Genomic DNA, 21,347 nt, shown 5'->3' on the forward strand with positions numbered 1-21,347 from the left:
CCTGAATAGATATGTGGACACAGTTGGCAACGGGCTTTGTTGCAAGGATAGGTTCCTGGGTTAGTGGTTCTGTTGTGTGGTGTGTGGTTGCTGGTGAGTATTTGCTTCAGATTGGGGGGCTGTCTGTAAGCAAGGACTGGCCTGTCCCAAGATCTGTGAGAGTGATGGGTCGTCCTTCAGGATAGGTTGTAGATCTTTGTTGATGTGTTGGAGAGGTTTGAATCTATTCCCTAAGTTAAGTATCCTGACACCTTCTTGTCAACTGTCTAAATGGGCCATCTTGATTATCACTACAAAAGTTCTTTTCTCCTGCTGATAATAGCTCATCTTAACTAATTAGCCTCTTACAGTTTGTAGTTGGTAGATCCTTGATGGAATCTTCAGTTTGTATGGAAACTTCCGACTTCTCTGTATATATATATATATATATACATATATATATATATATATATATCTTCTTACTATATGTTCCATTCTATGCATCTGATGAAGTGGGCTGTAGCCCACGAAAGCTTATGGTCTAATAAATTTGTTAGTCTCTAAGGTGTCACAAGTACTCCTGTTCTGTTTGTGGATACAGACTAACACAGCTGCTATTCTGAAACCTGAAGTCCTATTGTAGTTATGCAAAGTGTGGGCCATTAATGATTGTTTGGAATCTTGATGGCTCCCATCAACTAGGACAACTGGTTGTAAATGGCTCTGTTTTACTTTCAAGTCTTCCTGTGAGTCTGGTCAGGAAAAGTGAAGGCTAGGGTCTCCCAGGATATGTGACCATGTCACCTGGTACTGGAATCCATCTTAAACCTGGTGCTTTTCCATTTAGAAGGAGGGGTGAGGTCCCAGAGAGACAAAAGAGTCTCACCTTGTGCCAAAGCTATACAAATGGGTGGACCAGAACAAAGGGGGCTGCAGTCATGAGAAATCCCCGAGCTACCACCTGAGTTGGAACAAGGACTGTACCAGGGGAAAGGATTGTGCCCAGACTAGGAAGGAGTCTAGTCTGTGAAAGAAGCTTATTGGAACATCTCTGAGGGTGAGATTTTATCTGTAATCAGTTTCTTAATGTATTAGGCTTAGACTTGCGTGTTTTTGTTTTATTTTGCTTGGCAACTTACTTTGCTCTGTCTGTTTTTACTTGGAACCACTTAAATCCTACTTTTTATATTTAATAAAATCACTTTTGCTTATTCATAGATTCATAGATATTAAGGTCAGAAGGGACCATTATGATCATCTAGTCTGACCTCCTGCACAATGCAGGCCGCTGAACTCAGAGTAAGTAATTAACACCTGGGGGAGCAAGCAGCTGTGCATATCTCTCTATCAGTGTTACAGATGGTGGACAATTTATGAGTTTACCCTGTATAAGCTTTATACAGAGTAAAAGGGATTTATTTGGGGTTTGGATCCCATTGGGAACTGGGTGCTGGAGACAGGAGTACCTGCTAAGTGGTTTTCAGTTAATCCTGCAGCTTTGGGGGGTGTGGTTCAGACCTGGGTCTGTGTTTGCAGCAGGCTGCTGTGTCTGGCTCAACCAGGCAGAGTTCTGGAGGCCCAAGCTGACAGGGAAAACGGGCTCAGAGGTAGACTCAGCACATCAGGTGGCAGCTCCCAAGGGGGTTTCTGTGACCCAACCCATCACAAGGCCGACTCTCCGTGACCCTGACCAAGGCTGGGGGACCCCCTGGCTCTGCACTTGCTGCGTGGCCCAGCTGCTGGCCTCGTACTCAGGGCCCCTTGCCATTGTTGGCTCCTTGGTCCCAGCATGGCCCCCTGGGCTCCCTGGGGCCTGGACTGGAGGAGCCCATTCCGCGGGGGCTGGGGCGGGCGGTGAGTGGGGTGAGGGGACTGGCCTGGGGCCAGGGCTGGGCTGGAATCCCAGGCCCAGGGAGGGATCAGGACGTCCAGGAATAACCCTGTGCCATGTTTACACTGCATGTGACCCCGACCCTTCGCATTAATGTCAGATCAGCTTTTGCCTCCGGCATTTCTCAGAGCTGCGCAGCCCCCCAGGGGAATAGTCTTGCTCTCCCCAGCCATTCCCACGCCGGCCCTGCTCCCCGGGGGCCAGCCTGCAGGACGGGAGGGGAGCGGCCCTCTGCAAATGTGCTGCAGCACCATCTCCTGCAAGGGGCGCCCCCCAGAGGCCAAGCTTGTGGGGCGGATTCACTCTGTGGAGGGTGTCCCCAAAGGATCCCAGGGGTCTCAGCCCATCCCTCCTTCCCAGCAGCCAAGCCTTCGACCCTCCCCCATCAGCCTCCCCCAGCGCATGGGTGATTCTCTCCCCAGCCCCAGTGCGGGTATGACACTCATCCCACTCCTCACCGTTGGGCTGGGCCGTGGGGCAGATGCAGCCGGAGGCTGATATCAGGGGCGGGGGTGTCAGGCCTGGCACTGGACCCAGCTGGGCTGGATGAGTGGCCAGTGGCGGAGCAGAGGCTGCAGAAGCTCCAGGCTGTCCCTGCAGGGCATGTCCCCATCTCCTGGCCCGAGTTTGCTCCACCCGTGTGCCTCAGGGACAACAGGCCATCCTGGAGCCAGCTGGGAAAGGAGCTGTTCCTGGGGCGCTCTGCAGGCCCTGTGTAGCATGGACATTGGGACCAGAGAGGGGTGCAGGGCACATGCCCGGGGCTAGCAGGTCCATGCAGCGAGGACCCGCGACTGATTGCCCCTGCCCCAGCACATGTCCCGGCCAGCGAAGCCTGAGGCTGCAGGAGCGGATCCTCTGGCTGGCCGGCGACGCAGGGCATCGTGCGTTGTGTGCAAAGGGCACAGGATGCTGCATTGCCCCAGCCGTCTCCCGTAGGTGCTGTGCCCAGCGCAGGCCAGGCTGGCTCCCAGCTGCACCTGCCCATCCACCTCTGCACACCTGGGTTCAGCTCCTGTCTCTGGCCAGACAAGGATGGCGTGAGCCTCAGGGACCCACCCCAGATCACCAGCCCCTGCAGGTGGGCAGCAGGGAATGGGCAGGTGGCACCGCAGAACCAGGACCAAGCCCTGGCTGGGGCAGCTCACAATGGCAGGGGCAACCCCAGCCATCAGGTGGGGCTGGTGAGACCTCTCAATCCCTGCACTGTGGTGAGACCCCTCAGTCCCTGCGCTGGGCACCAACCACGTGGAGGCTAGCCCTGCAGAGTTCCTGGGGTCTGCAGGCTCTGGGCCTGGCACCCACCAGACGCTCCCACAGGATGTCAGCATGGCAGGGATCCCTGGAGGGTGTGTCCTTCAAGCAAGGCCACTCTGAACTCAGCCCAGGGGGTGCCCACTAGAGGCGCACAGGGGAACTGCCCCCCTGGGGCACCTCAGCCCTGGTGCCCCTCTGCCCCTTCTCCCCAGCCTCTGTGCCAGGGCGATTGCACGCTGGCCTCATGGCAGAGCTCAGTCCCATAGTCTGGGGTCTTTTGAGGGCCCCCCTGTGCTGCCCTGCTGCCCTCCCTCCCCCCCGTGCTGGGCTGCCTACTGCTGCCAGCCCCAGCCTCCCTGTCCTGGCTGCACCCAACCCTGAGCCCAGCCCCCCCTTCCCTGGTGTCTCAGTCTCACAGAGCATGGACTGGCCGGGGACTCACCCAGAACAGCCTGCAGTCCCCTCCAGCTCATTGGGGGGGCGGGGGGTACACTCATCGCTCCCCTATAGCTCTGTCCACACCCTGCCGTGTCTGCCCACCACAGCACACACTGAGCACTGTTATCTGAGCACCTACTGCACCCCCCTCATGGGGAAACTGAGGCCTCCCCCCGCCATCCCTGGTCACACCCCAGGCCAACGGCTGTTGATTTCAGGTGCCTGTTTCTGGGGCCCAAAGTCAGCTCCATGTGGAAGCTGCAGATGCTCGTGGCTCTGGCAGGCAGGTCTTGGGGTGGGGTGGGGTGAGGAGGGGAGGGGATCAATGGGGCTCCCCAAACCAGTGGCCGTTTTGGTAAACCTTGGCCTATGGCAGTGACAGAACCTTGAGAACCATGGACCAGGGCTGCCTTGCCTAGTCCACAGACCCCCCCCAGATCTCATCAAATGGGGCTGGGCCCTGAAGCCCTGGGAGCTCTGGCCGCAGCGCCTGGTAACTAGCATCGCCCTTGGCCTGGGCAGTGACTGGCACAAGCACCTGGTGCCTAAGATTTTGGACTGGGTGGGGGTGTATCTCCTCAGTAACTTTCTCTCCTACTTGCTCTGGCGATGCCAGGGCAGCGAGTGGTGATGGACACAGGGGACTTGTGCCCTGCATGCCAGCTGCGATGGTATCAAGCAGGGGCATCCTGGGACGTGAGCTACGTGGCTGGGTCATGCCACCTTCCCAGCAAGAGCTAAGGGCCTCTCACTGCAAAGGGCCCCTACACAGAGCCAAACTGAGCCCAGTGGAAGGACAGCAGAGCCCCTCAGGCCTTGGCCCTATTCCAGCGTGGCACACTCCCCCGTCAACTCCCCACTGCATGTCATTTGGGTGCAGGATTTCCCTTCCCTTCCTGACCTGTTGTGCAATGCTATTGTGCAGTTGTTAAACATCCCTCTGCCCCACCCCAGAGGTGGCTGCATCTCAGCGCCGGGTGAGGGATCCCTGTACAAATAGCTCCCACATCTCACCCCAGAGGTGGCTGCCTCTCAGCGCTGGGTGAGGGAATCCCTGTACAAACAGGTCCCATGTCTCACCCCAGAGGCAGCTGCATCTCAGCGCCGGGTGAGAGATCCCTTTATACACAGCCTCCGTTTCCCACCCAAGGTTAGCTTTATGGAACATAGGTCTCATCAGATGAAGCTGATTTCAGTCTTTGAGGAGATGGTGTCTGGTTGATAAAGGTAACTTTAGATGCGATAACAGACTTAGACTTTTGCCCAGTGTTTGGTTTAGAGCCGCACGACAGCCTGATTGAACACTTCGCCCTAGCCAACACCAGCGGGGGGATTAAGGTCTGGGTAAGTGACTGTGGGGAATCGTCCCGGAATGGGCAGCTCTAGCACATGCTGCTGGGCTCGGTTCTGGGCCTGACGCCGTTCGAGGTTCTCACCCATGATCTGGCAGTAAAGATAAAATCGCTGTGGCTACCATTTGATGGCAGGATTGTCTGTCAGCGCGAGCTGGGGCGCGAGGGAAGCTGGGCCTGTCCAAACAGAGCGTGTCTAATCCAGCCACCCGCACAGTTACAGTCAAGGAACGAGGGCCGCGGAGCAGGCCCCACTTCCAGCCGGGGAAGGACCCCAGAGCCGGGCTCTGGACAGGATCGAGGGGTCAGTGTGGACAAGCCACACCCGAGCTCCCAGGGCGACACTGGGTTCCAAAGGGCTAACGGGATCCTGGGCTGGATAAACAGGGGAGCCGGGGGTTAGAGCTGGGAGAGGATTTTTCCCTCTGTACCTGGCAGTGCTGTGGCCGATGCCGGATCCTGCGCCCAGCTCTGGGGGGCCACGTGTTAAAAGGATGTTGAAAAATGGTTGAGGGGGCAGAAAAGAGCCGCAAAACTGATTCAAAGGCTGGAGAAATGGCTGCCAGGGCAGGGTGGGCCGAGCTCAGCCTGCGGGTTTGGGGGTGACAACCCCAGTGTCTATGCCCCTTCCCAGGGGAGAACATCCAGGTGATACCGGGCTCTTCAATCTCCCGGAGACAGGCAGGAAGCGAGCCCAGGGCCGGGAGCTGTAGCCGGACACTTTCCAGCTGGGAATAAGGCCTAAACCTTCCCCAGGGAGGGGGATTAACTGGTGGGACGAGGCTCTCTTTGGGGAAGAGGCTTCAGCCAAACACACTGACTGGGCTCTGACGGACAGAGGGGCCGGGTGAGCTGTGTTGCCCTGCATTGTTACACAGGATGGCAGCCTATGATCTAATGGGCCCTTCCGGCCTTAAACTCCAGGAATCTATGGAGGCACCTGCACGGGGTGGGGGGATAGCTCAGCGGTTTGAGCGTTGGCCTGCTAAACCCAGGGTAGTGAGTTCAATCCTTGAGGGGGCCATTTAGGGATCTGGGGCAAAAATTGGGGGTTGGTCCTGCTTTGAGCAGGGGGTTGGACTAGATACCTCCTGAGGTCCCATCCAAGCCTGGTATTCTATGATCTCAGCACTGGGCGAGGGATCCAAGTATGAGCAGCCCCTGCGCCCCACCCCAGAGGTGGCTGCATCTCAGCTCCAGGAGAGGGGACCCTGTGCATAACATGGCCTGTCCATTGGCCTGTGGAGCTTTGGGATCCCAGGAGCTGAGAATGCAGCTGGTCTTCACGCTGGGGCTCTCTGCACTGCACACGGCAGGCGATGACCCAGGAGCTCGGCCGTTTCCTTGCCAAGTGTCGGCTCTGTATCCGTGCGCTGCGCTGCCTGGAGGCTGCCAGAGCCCAGCAAGTGTCACAGCAGCTGCATCCAGGAATTGAGCTTGCTGATGCAATCGTGCCCTTAAGGGGGCAACACTGCATGCCCGGCCACCTGCAGGCTCCCTGCGGCTCGGCTCTTCCTCCTGTTCGGTGGCCTCTGTCCTGGGGAGCAGCCGGGCAGGATCCGGCCCAGAAGCCGCAGCCTGGGCTGGGCGCTAAGTGAGCCAGAGACTGCAGGTCCCAGCCCCCATCCCCCACAATGTCCCTCAGCCCCCCGCTGACCTCAGGGAACCATCCACTCCCAGCTCCATAGCCCACCGCAGCCCCCACCCCAGCGCCCCACTGCCCCACCTCCTCCCCACCTCAACTCCCCATCTGGCAACCATTCACTGCCAGCCCCATATCCCACTGCTGCCCCCCTCCATACCCCATCCCACCTCCCCAGCCAGACTCTTCATCCATCCCAACCCCTCAGTCCCTCTCCACCCCTCTCTCCCTGCCCCCAGGCAACCAGCCACTCTCCAGCCCCATAGTCCACCCCTGCAGGTGCAACCCCTCCCTTCCCCATTTCCACCCCCAACACCCCAGCCTTCTCATCCTTCCCAGACCCTCCCCCAGCCCCAGGGCCAGGATTCATCACCCCTCGAACCAGCCACAGCTTCCAAGAGAGGCGAGGCAGGAAACGTCTCACTACAGTCATGGGGGGAAAGGGCAGTTCGGCGCTGGAGCTGGCACTCAGGAAGTCTGGGTTCGATTCCTGACTCTGCCTTGCCCGGGAAAAGGGGGCGGGTGGTGAACTCCCAGCAGCGATCCTTAGAGTTTGTGAGTCCCCACGGGCTGCTGCCACTTTACATTCACCCCTTGATTTGGACTAGCTCTTGTGTGTAGACAGGCCCGAGTGAGGATATAAACTAATCACCGTAGAGGCAGACCCCGTGCACACTTCTTCTGGAGCACCAATGTGTTTATTAGCCGCAGCGGGAATAATCCCACCCGTGTCTGTCCGACCAAGCTGTTCACTCCCAGGGGCTGGGCTGGGGGCATTAGGCATCCTGAAGGCCCCCAGACAGATCCCAGGCAGGGCAGTAATGCAGCATCGGGATAAAATAACTGCTGGGGCATAGCTGGGAGTGCAGGGGCATTGTTTACACTTGCTGCGCTGGGGGGGGGGAGTGTTTTTTCACACCCCTGAGCCAGAAAGTTGCAGCACTGTACATTGCCAGTGTAGACAAGCCCTGAGTCAACACCGCAGAGCCAGGATACCAAAGCGCTGGGGAGCCAATTGTTTGCCAGGGAAATGCAGCCACCTCTGAGGTGGAACACAATGGCTGTGACACCACCCAGCCTGGCGACAGCGTGGGAAAGGAAGCAAAGGCCCGGCCCGTATACAACTGAAACTCCCCTTTGGGGTTTGGCTGGAGGTGGGTCACCTCGGCACTCAGCGCCACTTGATCCGTACGGACCCCCAGGGGTTAGACCACAATTGAATGGAAGCACCTCCCCTAGTGCCGCGTTGGGTCAGCCCTGACAGCCCTCTGCTGAGCCCCTGCCCCCTCCCTGCTACAGCCTCCCTGCTGAGCCCCTGCCCCCTCCCTGCTACAGCACCTCCTGCTGAGCCCCTGCCCCCTCCCTGCTACAGCCTCCCTGCTGAGCCCCCGCCCCCTCCCTGCTACAGCACCCCCTGCTGAGCCCCCGTCCCCTCCCTGCTACAGCGCCCCCTCCTGAGCCCCCACCCCCTCCCGGCTACAGCACCCCCTGCTGAGCCCCCGCCCCCTCCCTGCTACAGCATCCCCTCCTGAGCCCCCGCCCCCTCCCTGCTACAGCGCCCCCGCTGAGCCCCCGCCCCCTCCCGGCTACAGCACCCCCTGCTGAGCCCCCGCCCTCTCCCTGCTACAGCGCCCCCGCTGAGCCCCCGCCCCCTCCCGGCTACAGCACCCCCTGCTGAGCCCCCGCCCCCTCCCTGCTACAGCGCCCCCTCCTGAGCCCCCGCCCCCTCCCGGCTACAGCACCCCCTGCTGAGCCCCCGCCCCATCCCTGCTACAGCGCCCCCTCCTGAGCCCCCGCCCCCTCCCGGCTACAGCACCCCCTGCTGAGCCCCCGCCCCATCCCTGCTACAGCCTCCCTGCTGAGCCCCTGCCTCCTCCCTGCTACAGCGCCCCCTCCTGAGCCTCCGCCCCCTCCCTGCTACAGCCTCCCTGCTGAGCCCCCGCCCCATCCCTGCTACAGCGCCCCCTGCTGAACGCCCACCGGGCTCCCTGCAGCACAGCGCCCCCCTAGCCCTGCACAGGGGCATTGGTGTAAGCAGTGACTGCCCCCTGCTGAGCCCCCCCACATGCTCCCTGCCCTGCCTCGCTGAAGCGCCCCCACCCCCTGTGAGCCCCTGATTGAGCCACCGACCCTCCAGCTCCCACTTGGGCGTGGCGAGGGGGAGGCAGCGGACAAACCCTGCGCCGCTCCCCACCCAACCCCCTGCCTCCACCTTGGGAGCAGATGCCACCTTAAGAGGTCGGGAGCGCCCCTGACCTGCTGTCCCCAGCAGGGACCCCCTGGCTCGGGCCATGGGCAGCCTGTGGGACCCACTTTCCAGCGCTCGCTCGCCACCAACTTTGCTCTTTCTCTGCCGCACCGCTTGCCCCTTTACGAGGTTCCCCGGGAATTTTGAGAGGTGGCGGTTCCGGGGTGGTGTGCGGGGGGGCCCAGAGTGGCCTGCCGGCGGGAGGAGCATGGGGCGGGAGGGAGAGAGAGCTGGGGATTTATTCCAGGGACTCCGGAAGGGGGATTCATAGTGAAGGGGGCGCTGGGGGTTATACATGGGGGCTGGGTGATGCGGGGGAGAGAGCGCCGGGGTGGTGCAGGCGGGGCTGGGGGTGTTGCAAGGAGGGGGGCACTGGGAGTTGTACATGGGGAGGCTGGGTGATGCAGGGAGAGGGGGCGCTGGGATGGTGTAGGGAGAGAGGGCGCTGAGGGTACATGGGGGGCTGGGGTGATGGAGGGGGCGCTGGGCGTTATACATGGGGGCTGGGTGATGCAGGGGGAGGGAGCGCTGGGGTGATGCATCGGGGGCTAGGGGTGTTGCAAGGAGGGGGGCCCTGGGGGAGATGCATGGGGGATGGGGTGGTGCAGGGGAGGGGGTGTTGAGGGTGATGGATGGGGTGGTGCTGGGGGCGATGCACGGGGCGCTGGGGGGGGGAATGAGAGGGTTATATTGGAAATAACCCCACCCCGGTTCCCCGTCGCTGGCGGCTGGGGCGGGAGCGCAGGTCCGGTTCCGGGGCTGGACCCTCCCTCTGGAACGTCCTTGGTTCCTGTCTCTGCCCATCGCCCCCCCCCCCACCCCAGCCCGGAGCCCGCGGCGCAGCCCAGCCCCAGCGTCAGACGCTGCCGGGCTCCGGTCCGGGCAGCAGGCGGAGCTCGCTGCGCGCCCGGGGGCAGAAACTCCGGGCCGGGCCACAGCGTCCTGCCTGTGCTTCCCCGCAGCCGCCCCCGGGATGGGGCAGGGAAGCCGGTGGCTGCTGGCGGCCGCCCTGCTGTGTTGGGGAGCCCGCTGCCAGGTAAGGGCTGCGGGGAGGGCTCGGCCCGCCTGCTGCCCTGGGTGGACGGGGCGCCCGCCGGGAGCGGCGCAGCCCTGTGCCCAGCGCCCCGGGCCAGGCACCGCGCCCGGCCGGGCTGGGTAGCAGAGCTGGGGTGCAGCGCTCTGCCCCGGGCCGGTTTGTGCCCGGCTTGGCTCCCCCCTGCTTCCTGCCAGCGGCTGGGTCGGAGGGGAGCGGGCTGCCCCGGCCTTTCCCAGCCTGGCCAGCTGCGCTCTGCTCACCGGGCACCTGCTGCCCCGCGGCGGGGGGCGCGGCCGGTGCCCGGCCCCCCAGGTCCCGGCTCGGAGCTGGGCCGGGCTGAGCCCGCTGGAGACTGGGCGGACCCAGTTTGAAGTGGCCGCGGTTCCTCGGGTACATGGAGCCAAGGCCCCTCCGCCTGGGGGCGCCCCCGAGGCCATTGTCCCGCCGCGCGGCTGAGCCAGGCTCTGCTCGGGGGTCGCGCCCAGCCCGGCTCTGTGGGACACGGTCCCGTAGGCAGAGGAGCTCTCCCCGCAGCCTGCTCTAGCCCCTCCAGATCCAGCCCCCTCCGGACAGCCTGCTGCAGCCCCCCCCCCCACCCCGATCCAGCCCCTCCCCGCAGCCTGCTCCAGGCGCCCTGCTTGTGGCGCGTCCCTCCCCCGGTTGCGGGGCCCATGCGCCTCATGCGGGGCTTCCAGCTCCAGCTACACCGGCCCGGACGGCACCCCCGTGTCCCCCCTTCCCTGCGTTTCCCGGCGCTGGCCCTGAGCCCCCACTCACGGAGGTGCGGGGCGTGTGTGACACCCCCCCCCCGAAGCCCGCTGCCCCACGGGTTCAGTCGAGCGGCTCCCCTCTCCCCCATGAGTCCGGGCTGCTCAGATGCCCCCTCCCCGACCGCAGCCCGTCTGCCTTTAGACCCGCGTCCCCTTCCCCCCGGCGAGCCACCGGGATGCTTCGTAGATTCAGACCCCCCCGCACTGGTCTGGGTTATAGCGCCGCCAGTCGTGTCCCCTGCCGCCCGCCCGCCCGCGGGACGAGATTGGTACATTGAGATCATTAAAGCTCCCCTGGCCCTTGGAGCGAGGGAAGGTGTGTGGGGGCGGTGGGATTGGGCGTGCGTGAGGGGGAGAGATGGGTGGGGGGAGCGAGGGGGTGGTATTGGGGAGGGGGAGTGGGTGGTGAGGCTGGAAGGATGGGATGGGGAGTGGGGGATGATGTGGGGGCAGGGGGAAGAGGAATGTGTGGGAGCGTGGGTGGGGTGTTTGTGGGGGGGGTCAGTTGGTGGGGTGTTTGGGAGGGGGAGGGTGGTGGTGTGTTGTGGGGGAGTGGGTGGTGTGTGGGGGAGGGTGGGGTGTTTGGGAGGGGGAGGGTGGTGGTGTGTTGTGGGGGAGTGGGTGGTGTGTGGGGGAGGGTGGGGTGTTTGTCATAGGGAGGGTTGTGTGGTGTGAGGGGAGGGGGAGTGGGTGGTGTGTGGGGGAGGGTGGGGTGTTTGTCATAGGGAGGGTTGTGTGGTGTGAGGGGAGGGGGAGTGGGTGGTGTGTGGGAGGGTGGGGTGTTTGTCATAGGGAGGGTTGTGTGGTGTGAGGGGAGGGGGAGTGGATGATGTGTGTGGGAGGGTGGGGTGTTTGTGAGGGGAGGGGGAGTGGGTTGGGTGCTTGTGATGGGGAGGGTGGGGTGTAGCCCCAGTCATCTGCCCCGTTCCCACTCTGCTAATCCCCAAGCCCCAGATTCTTCCTCACTTCCTGTCCTAATCTGTTGCAGCTGGGCCCAGTGAATGCAGGAGACCAGATACGGGGCTAGATGGTCCCACATACACACCCCCGCACCCCACCCCAGAGATGGCTGCTCTTTGGTGCAGCGGGATAGGCCGGGAAGCCCTGTTTGTAGGAATCGGGCCCTCTGCGAAGAGGCGACTGGGGCTGCCCGGTCTGGGATTAGAATCCAGAACCCCAAGTCAGGAGCTTCAGGATCTGCTAGCTGCTCTGGGTGACCCCCAAGGCCCCTGGCTGGGCACCCACCTGCTCTTATGGAGCTGGGGCGCCCTCTGGTGGCTGTCTGGGAATAGCAGGCCCCCGAGTTTTCACCATGACCCCTCTGGGTGCTGCTTTCTTGGCCTGTCCCCTCACCCAGGGCTTCTCTGCTGTTGCAGCTCGCTCTGCTAGTGACAGAGCCTGGGGCTGCAGCCAGGAGGGGTGGGGCAGAAGCCATACATGCCCCTTCCCCCCCACATCCCATGACAGGAGCCAGGACACAGGGACCTAAGGGACCAGCAGCCTTAACTCTGATCCCTGGGGCAATATCTAGTGATGGAGAGGGGCAGACTTCTGCTTGCCCCCCTCCAGAGCCAGAAGGTGGGATAACTAGGGGGTGAAGGTGGGGCAAGGGCAGGGGCCAGAGCAGTGGTTCCCAAATTGGGATTCACAAAATGTTACAGGGGGTTCTCGGGGGGGGGGGGGAAATCCCTAATAGCAGACAGAGCTGTCCCTGGGCAGCCCGGGGCCAGCAGCCCAGAGCCCCTGGACTTCCAAGAGCTAAGCAGATCAAAGCAAGCATCTCTATCACTCCGAGGAGATTTAAACTTCAAGACTCCTTATAAGAAATGGAAAGGGAGGTGGATTTTTTTTGCTGTTTTTAAACTTATTACCAAGAACAAGGTTAAGCTTTGTTGTAACGTGTGTTGTTTGCCTGGACTGCTCAGGACCTGAATGCTTGTGTCGGAGGAACCCTTTGAGTTGGCTTCTTAAATCCCTTCCTGCTGTTTCACATCTGATGGTCCCTGATGAAACGTAGGAGCCTTGGCTTATAACAGGCTTACTCAAAGTGATACAAGCTACGAACGTGAGATCTTGGAAGAGTGTTGCCATTTTCATAATGTAATAAAAACACAGTCATGATAAATAAGAATTAGTAATGAATAGTGTGTAATAAGCATGTCATAAAAACACATTTTATATTTCCAAGGTCACGGCTTTTATCATTTATACTCGGGTAAAGGAGAAAATCCCTGGAGATATTCATTTTTAGGAGGGGGCTCGTGAGACTTGACCTTTTAGTGAAAGGGGTTCACAGGTTGTTAAAGTTTGGGAGCCGCTGGGGTCGAGCTGGGGGATGTGGTGAGCTAGGTGCAGGGACTGGGGGGCCAGAGCTGGGGGTGGCTGTGGTGAGGGTGAGCTAGGGGCTGGGAGAGGAGCAGGGACTGGGGGGCTGTTGCTGGGGGAAGCTAGGGGCTGGGGTTAGGGGGAGAGAGGGACTGGAGCTGACTGTGGTGAGGGGGAGCTAGGGACTGGGGGGAGGGGGCCAGGGACTGGGGGTCACTGGTGAGGCGGAGCTAGGGGCAGGGACTGGGGGACCAGAGCTGGGGATGGTTGTAATGCAGGGGGTGGGACAGGACTAGGGGCTGGGGCAATGACTGGGGGACCAGAGCTGGGGGTGGCTGGAGGAGGGGCAGGAATAGGGGTGCTTTGGGGGGCTGGTTTCTAACAGGTCTCTGTCTTGCAGGTGGCACCTGCACTGGGCCAGATGGCAGCAGGTGAGTGTCCCAGCCCCTTGGCTGCAGCTGTTGGCTCCCTGCCTGATCCCAGCTCTGCTGCCCCCGCATTCAGAGTGTGCTGGCGGGGGGGCATCAAGGCGGGGCAGCAGAGGGGACAGTGGAGAAAGAGCTGTGCAAGGCTTTTGGGAGGGGCAGGGGACTCGGGGTCGAGGGTGGGGGGCTGGAGGAGGACAGGACAGTGCTGTGGGGTTTTGAGGAGGGGCTGGGGGAGGACAGGGCAGTGGTAGGGGGTTTTGAGGAGGGGCGGGGGGAGGACAGGGCAGTGGGGGGGTTGAGGAGGGGCAGGGGGTGGGGGCTGGAGGTGGACAGGGCAGCAGTGGGGGGTTTTGAGGAGGGGCTGGGGGAGGACAGGGCAGCTGTGGGGGGTTTTGAAGAGGGCTGGAGGAGGACAGGGCAGTGGGAGGTTTGGAGGAGGGGCTGGGGGAGGACAGGGCAGCTGTGGGGGGGGGGTTGAGGAGGGGCTGAAGGTGAGTGGAAGGTGGGAGTGGGGCCCTGTGGCTCAGTGGGGGAAGGCCGAGTTGCAGCCCAGTGCTGGTAACCCCCCCTCCACCGCTCCCCGCAGTGGTCCCCTTCGAGGAGGTGTGGAGCCGCAGTTACTGCCGTGCCCTGGAGACCCTGGTGGACGTGCTGGGCGAGTTCCCGCAAGAAGCTGAGCACGTGTTCAAGCCGTCCTGTGTCCCGCTGCGGCGCTGCGCGGGCTGCTGCGGCGACGAGGACCTGGAGTGCGTCGCCGTGGAGACCCGCCCCGTGGCCATGCAGGTGGGCCTGGGGGTGGAGGGGCACTCAGACCCCCAGGCTCTGGCCCTGTCCTGTGTAGGGCTGTGGCTGGCAAATGACCCCCCCCAACCACGGGGGAGTGCCGGCGCCCAGTACTGACAGGACAGGAGACCTTGGCTCTACTAGGCCCATCTAGCCCGGTATCTGGCCTCCTGCATTGACTGGTCCCAGCTGCCTTGGGGGAAGGTGCACAGAGCCCCCTGGTGGTTAATTCTGGAATAATCTGGCTGAGGATGGAGGGCAGGAGTGAGGGCGGTTCATCCTCTGACCCTGTGGAGTGTAACCGGCTGTTCCCTGGGCCAGAGGCACGTCTGGCCAGCTCTGGCTTCTGCTCGGCTCTTGGCCTGGCTGAGACCTTGTGGCGGTGAGTTCTACAGGCTGCTGGTGCCCTAGCATGGGACAGTAACTCCTCGTTTAACGTTGTAGTTATGCTCCTGAAAAATGCTACTTTAAGCGAAATGATGTTAAGCGAATCCAATTTCCCCATAAGAATTAATGTAAATGGGGGGGTTAGGTACCAGAGAAATTTTTTTGCAGGAAAAAAAGACATTCTCTCTCTCCACACACACACACACACACACACACACACACACACACACAGAGTATAAGTTTTAAACAAGCAATTTAATCCTGTACACAGCAATGATGATTGTGAAGCTTGATTGTGGTGCTGAGGTCAGAGGGTGGGATATTTCCCAGGAACGCCTTCCTGCTAAATCAAAACAATGAGGCGTCCTTGTGGCACCTTAGAGACTAACACATTTATTTGGGCATTTAGCTTACTGCTAACTGATGAACTAGCATTCGGCTGAGCCCTCCAGGGTTAACGCATTGTTGTTAATGGAGCCTCACACTCTACAAGGGGGCACGAATGGAGGGACGGGAGACAGCATGGCAGAGAGAGACCGACACCCTGTGTGTGAGAGAGAGATGGCATTGCCCCTTTAAGGAGGCTGACACCACTCTAAGTACATTGCCCTTTTAAGTAGATCAGCAAGTTGAGACAGCAGGTGCTGCCGGCAAGCTCCCTCCCTCCTGATCCCTGTTGTGTCTGTGTTCCCCGCCCCCCTCCACCGCTCTATGGAGATGGGGTACAGGAGTGGGGGGAGGGGGTCACCCTGACATTAGCACCCCTCTTCCCCCCACCTCTGTACAGCAAGCAGGAGGCTCCCAGAGCAGCTCCCAGGCAGAGGGCAGGAGCAGCACAGGGCAGTGCAGGGAGGGACAGCTGAACCGCTGGCAATTGGTAGCCTGCTGGGTGCGCACAGGGAACTTAGGGGAGCTGATGGGGGGGCTGCCGGTCCACCCTGGTTCGAAGCCCCCACCAGCTCACTCCAAGGGGCTGCTCTTTCTGCAAGCGGTGGACAAAGCAGATGGCTGCCAAACAATGTTGTAAGGGAGCATCGCACAACTTTAAACGAGCCTGTTCCCTAATAGATCAGCAACGAAACAACGTTAACCGGGACGACTTTAAGTGCGGAGTTACTGTATGTATTCTCTGTATTATGGTAGGGCCTAGGGGCCACGGGCAGATTCCTTGGAGCACTTCCCCCACCAGCTCCCTGTCCCTGGTAGCCCCCCAGCCTGGCCAGTACTTGGCCTTGCTGCTGCCCAGGAGAACTGAGCTTGAGCAGCTGATTGCCGGCCCAGGGGCAGGCATGGGCGGGCTGGGCGACAGGGTACCAGTGAGCTGCATCCTCCCACCAGGTCGTCCGCCTCAGCCCGATCCAGGGGAAGAGTCAGCAGGAGGAGATGAGGTTCACAGAGCACAGCCGCTGCGCCTGCAGGTGAGGGGGGGCACGGCCGGCATGTGCAGGTGGGGGGGGTATGGCTGGCATGTGCAGATGAGGGGGGGCATCGCTGGCACGTTCAGGGGAGGGGGCACATGGCCAGCATATGCAGGTGAGGGAGCCCTGTGGCCGGGTACAAGCACAGGTGGAACACAGGTAGATGGAGGAGGGGGGGGTGCAGCTTGTGGGGGGGTAGAGGCACATGGCTGGTGCCTGCTTTGAGCAGGGGGTTGGACTTAGTGACCTCCTGAGGTCCCTTCTAACCCTAATCTTCTATGATTCTCTGTCTGGGGTGGTGGACAGTGTGGCCAGTGGGGGTCAGTGCCTGTGTGAGGGAGAAGGTGCCGATGCATGTGCTGGGGGTGGGTTGTGACCAGTGCAGGGGACGGAAGCCTGTGGGTGTAGAGGGCAGCTGCCCTGTTCATTCAGCCCCCCTCAAGGACTCGCTGTTGGTTCCCAGACTGGTCCTGAGTCCCACCAGAGCTCAGTCGGGGTCCCAGCTCCAGGACCCTGGGGGTGGGGGTTCCATACCCTGCGCACCATTCCCCACAGGGAGACATGTCCCTGGCTGGACTCGGCTCCCTACCCCCCTTACCAGCGTGTCTCTGCTTTCAGGCCTCGGAGGAAACGATTGAAAAGTGAGAGGTAGGTGCTGGTCTGGGGTGGGAGAGCCCGGGGGGGGCTCCCTGGGGCACCAGTGGTTCCTTGAGAGGGGTGGGGAGGGAAACGGGGGGCTCCCTGTGGTGTACTGGGTTCATTGGGGGGCTGGGTAGGGAAGCAGGGGGGGTTCAACAGGTTCCTCGGGGGCCGGGGAGGGAAGCAGGTGGAATTGGGCTCTTTGGTGATGGGGAGATTCCCTAGAAAATTTGATGAATTGGGAGAGAGACTCCCAGCCGCAGTGGGGGGAGGGGAGAGATGGACAGACACGGTGAGAGAGGGTGAGCACAAATCAGGAAATAGCGGGGAGGGGGATCCCCCTTCCCCCACCCTACACTTTAGCATGGCCAGGGTCTTTGGTGCAGGGCTAGGGCCATGTCTGGGACCTCAGGGCTCTGGCTGGTGCCAAGTGGGTGCCATGATCTGTAGCTTTGGGGTGCAGGTGCCATTCCCCCTCTGGGCCCTAAGTTCCCTGGGCAGGTGCCCCAAACCTTGGGGGGGGCATGGCAGAGCTGCAGGATGTGGGGTGAGGGAAGGGAGCCCTCAGAGCAGGGCAGGTAGCCTGGCATGCAGAGTAACTCCCCCCACCTCTTCCAGAGACAGCAAGAGAGGGGCCAGGAGGAGACCTCGGGAGCCGGGCCCTGTGCCCCTCCCCACCCCCCTGTATGTACACACCAGGGCATGGGGGACAGAGGGGCTGGTATGGGGGGCAATGGTGTGGGCACCTTGGAATGCAAAGGCTGCTGGGAGTTGGGGGGAGGGGAAGAGACTGCTGTGGTTTCAGGGGGGTTGGGCTCCAGCCCCCATGGCCCTCACTCACTCTCCCTCCATCCCACGGAGTCTGGCCAGCACGGGGGGACACCAGCCAAGGCGCCCAGCCTCTCTCCCTGGGCCCTGCACTCTGGGGCTCTCAGCTTCTCCAGGTGAGTCCCAGCCGACTCGGGAATCGGGGTGAGCGGATCGCGGGGGGCGTTTCTCCAATGGGGGGGTGGGCACACGCGGGGCGGATGGTGGGGGTGATGGACCCCAGGGAGGCCCTGTCCTCGTCACGCTCCACCCTCCCCTCTTCCCCCTGGTCCGGGTCTGCTGCATGAGGCCATTGTGTGTGTTTCCCCCACAGATGGCAGCCCCCATTGCAGAGGGAGCCAAGGAGCTGAGGCCAAGGCCCGGGGTGAAGGAACCGGTCCTGCGCCCAGGTGGGGGTACAGGGTGCAGCCCTCGATGCAGACTGGAGCTGGGACCACCTCCAGCACCCAGTGAACGAGCCCACATGAAGCGCCCAGGCTGGGGGGCTGGTGACCCCCCACATGAGAGGGGCAAGGGGTGATGCCTCTAGGGCAGTGGCGGGAGGGGACTTGCTCTCAAGAGGCTGCTGTTCCAGGGAGTTCTGCCCAGGGTGGCCAGGGGCTCCCAGGTTGACGTCGGGGGGGTAGGCAGGATGGGGAATTGAGGACCTGAACTGCTGGCAAAGGGAGCTTCAGGCCAGGTGCCCCAGGGCCAGGAGCAGATGGTGTGTAGATGGGGGTTTGGTCCCACACCCCTTTCCAGCAATGGGAGGCCAGGATCCAGCCCCCTCACCTCCCAGATAGGAGCCAGGTCCCCCGCATGGGCGCAGGAGCCGCCCGTAGCGAGATGCTCTGGGCAGCGCGTTCCTGGGCCACGTCTGCTCAGCTCCTGAGCCGGTGAATTCTGGGGGACTGCGACGCCCAGCCTGGCCTCCCCTGTTCTTAGGCTGCAGAGAGCTCATGTATAACCCATGCACAGATACTGAACCCACAATAAACCCCCTCTCCTCCCTGCCCTGTTGTGAGTGTCTCCTCGCCTGGCTGACGCCCCAGCTCCACTGGTGCATGATGGATGGGTGGAGGGGGGTAGCCCAGAGACCCCCAGAACGAGCACACCTGTGACATGATGCCAGGGGCCCTGTGGGTGGGTGGTGTGACCCACAGATCCTGGCAGCAGGCTGGGCGAGGGAAGAGGTAGTTGCTCTGTCGTGGGGGGAAAGGTGGAGGCTGTTGGGGACTCCGGGTTGGGTTGCCAGGTTATGTTGGCACAGATGTGGGTTCCCTGGTTTCACACCCCAAGAGCATTTATTAAATGCCACTCATGGCACAGGACCGCCCTGCCCCCATCTGTACAGTCATCAGGGGGCACAGCATGGCCTCAGCTTTGGGGTTCAATCCCTTCCTGGTCTCCCCCAAACTAGCTCCTACCCCTGTGCCTTGAGAACCAGCAGGCCCAGCCTCTGAGCCTGACCCACGCAGACAGATGGGGCAGCTCAGACAGCTGATCTGGTCCCAGCACCGGCCCATTGCGCCCGCCCCGAGAGGGGGGGAGGATGCAGGGGGTGGGGGAAGGATCCTGTCCCCCCCGCCTGCTTTGTTCCAGGTGGAACTGCTGGGGTTGCACCGCGCTGTGACAGAGCAAGCTGCAGAACGCTCCCCCCCTGAGCAGTGGCGGGGGCAGATTGTGACCCTCCCCACCACATCGGCCTCTGGGGGCAGGGGGGATGATTGGGGCATTTTGACCCAGCTGAAATAGTGCCTGGGGCTGGGCAGGCATGAGTGCGCGGATCCTTTGGCCGGCGTCTGGAACGGTGCAGCTGACGCATGGACGAACTGAGGGACAGACACACGGACACCACGCTGCGGCTGCTTGCACAGTGCCGCAGCCAGGCTGTCGCGGTAGCGTTGCAGTGCAGACACTTCCTCCGTTGACGGAAGGGGTTTGTGCAGCGCTGTAGCCAGGTCGCTAGAAGAATCCTTTCCTGTGCTTAGCCACGGCTACACGGGAGGTTCATCGCCCTAACGATGGTGCTCAGAGCGTGACGTTTTTCACAGGCCAGAGTGATTTAGGTCAGTCTAATTTTTCAGTGTAGACCAGGCCCCATGGAGGGGGACAGATGGAGTGGGACACCCAAGTGGATACACAGAGAGAGAGAGACACGGAGGAGGAACGAACGTGGACATGGAGGGTGACACTCACGTGATCCACACAAAGCAATACAGGTGGAGGGACATGCACGTGCGCACACGTTACTGGCTCAGCACACGCTACTTGTGTTGTCGAAGGACAGAACAGGACTTGGCTGGCGGAGGCAGGTGTGGTCCATGCAGTACAGACTGTGGCGTGGGCTCTGACTTGACCCCAGCACAGGCCCGGTGCTACGGTGTGATGCCATCTTGCTGCCCCCTCAGGGCTGGGCAGTTTGTCCTCAGAGCCATTTGCAGCCACTCAGCCTGAGAGTCTGGGGAAAGCTCTCCCCCAACTCCCTGAATGTCACATGCTGGAGCAGAATGTCCCTGTGCTATCAGCTTTGGGGCATGCTCATTTATTAGGATAACTCTTCGGGGCGGGGTGGCGGGGTTCTGTATTTCTATCAATGTACTGCTTGTATCACTTGTTCTCATTCGGAGCTCTACTTCTCCCTGCTGCAAGTTCTCTCCCAATTGAACTATCCTGTGGGACCTAGATTCCCCAGGGTTGGGTTCCTCCAGCCCCAGAATCAGACAAACACACACACGGACACAGACACACACACACTAATAGAGCATGTCTGAGAGCACTGGGTTAATCAGCACTCCCCAGCAGACGCCTTATATGTCCCTGGACTCAGCAGAGTGGGTCAAACTGCACCTCCAAGCTGTCACCTTCATATGTCTCTGGTTCAGCACGTCGCTACCCCCACTTTCACATTACAATTGTTCTGGTAGTGACTCACTTGATGAGCAAACCCCACAGGATTTTTGGGTGCTGCAGGGATCTTTTAGCTTAGGTACGAGGAGCGTTGCTGCAGAGCAAATGAGGAAACCAAAAAACACCCACGAGGTCGGGGGAGAGAGAGCACGCTGAATTCTCACCACTCCATGAAGCATGAATCGATCAGGGGTCCCAGGTGGTGGTGGGTAAGTGAGGGTCTGGAGTGCTGCGGACAGGCAGAGCCCCCAGCATGATCAGTCAGGAGAAGATAAAGTCCCAATGGAACGGATGCAGATTTTGGATCCAGGCATCAGAACACTTTCTTGAGCATGAGTAGGATTTTTTTGTAGAGAAACAACAATGGTTCAAGGGAGAAGACTAGATTTGTTTATGTGTAAACAAGGAACACTATCAAAGTTGTTTTGTTCAGGCTAGATAGGGGAGCTGATCATTCCTGGCTATGGACGGTGTTCCTTAGAGGGAGCTCACAATGCAATTAGAGAGCTTCACTATTTTGGATACCAATAAAGGATTTATTACTAGAATTGGTCTGATAACTACTGAGCTTGGTGTGTGCAGGCATGGGTTCATTAACATCTGGAGCAGAGATCCCCCATCATTCAGTGCTTCCCTGGTCCCAGAGTTCTGTGCAGTTCTTGCTTTGGAATCTCTGTTCTCCATTCTGTATGCTAACAGAGATGCCTCCTTGTCCCATCGTCCATGCAAATGAGGCTAGGGGAGTTTCCTGAATCCTGTCACCCTTGTCCAGAGAGGTTTAGGTGTGTCCCACACTGCCTTTTCATTGCTTTTTGTACGTCTTTCTTCTGATGCAGATTTGGTTTAAGCAGAGGCAGAACAAGGAGCAATGGTCTCCAGTTGCAGTGGGGGTGGTCTAGGTGGGATATTAGGAAACACTATTTCACTAGAAGGGTGGTGAAGCACTGCAATGGGTTACCTAGGGAGGTGGGGGAATCTCCATCCTTAGAGGTTTTTAAGGCCCAGCTTGACAAAGCCTTGGCTGGGATGATTTATTT

The 21,347-nt window shown here is 60.7% G+C and overlaps 1 protein-coding gene across 2 annotated transcripts; it reads left to right on the forward strand.

Annotated features, from left to right (window-relative positions):
• Nucleotides 1–9,552: 9,552 nt before the first annotated feature.
• Nucleotides 9,553–18,413, forward strand: LOC119847257 (snake venom vascular endothelial growth factor toxin ICPP-like). 2 transcript variants are annotated; one of them, XM_038381871.2, is made up of 7 exons: nucleotides 9,553–9,843; nucleotides 13,339–13,369; nucleotides 13,953–14,149; nucleotides 15,875–15,954; nucleotides 16,573–16,602; nucleotides 17,212–17,277; nucleotides 17,735–18,413. In XM_038381871.2, the coding sequence occupies exons 1-7, from the start codon at nucleotides 9,781–9,783 to the stop codon at nucleotides 17,769–17,771; spliced, it is 504 nt and encodes a 167-aa protein (XP_038237799.2). In that variant the 5' UTR covers nucleotides 9,553–9,780; the 3' UTR covers nucleotides 17,772–18,413. The 2 variants fall into 2 exon arrangements, with proteins under 2 accessions (XP_038237799.2, XP_043357419.1); XM_043501484.1 differs by lacking the exon at nucleotides 9,553–9,843 and adding an exon at nucleotides 12,518–12,678.
• Nucleotides 18,414–21,347: the final 2,934 nt, after the last annotated feature.

The sequence above is a fragment of the Dermochelys coriacea genome, chromosome 23 (assembly GCF_009764565.3).
Source record: "Dermochelys coriacea isolate rDerCor1 chromosome 23, rDerCor1.pri.v4, whole genome shotgun sequence".
NCBI classification, from domain to species: Eukaryota; Metazoa; Chordata; order Testudines; family Dermochelyidae; genus Dermochelys; species Dermochelys coriacea.

Excerpts from the sequence above, each read along its gene's own strand:
- LOC119847257 (XM_038381871.2), top strand. The coding sequence starts at position 9,781 with ATGGGGCAGGGAAGCCGGTGGCTGCTGGCGGCCGCCCTGCTGTGTTGG. Across the intron at positions 14,150-15,874 it reads CCCGCCCCGTGGCCATGCAG|GTCGTCCGCCTCAGCCCGAT; the intron begins GTGGGCCTGGGG and ends TCCTCCCACCAG. Across the intron at positions 16,603-17,211 it reads AAACGATTGAAAAGTGAGAG|AGACAGCAAGAGAGGGGCCA; the intron begins GTAGGTGCTGGT and ends CACCTCTTCCAG.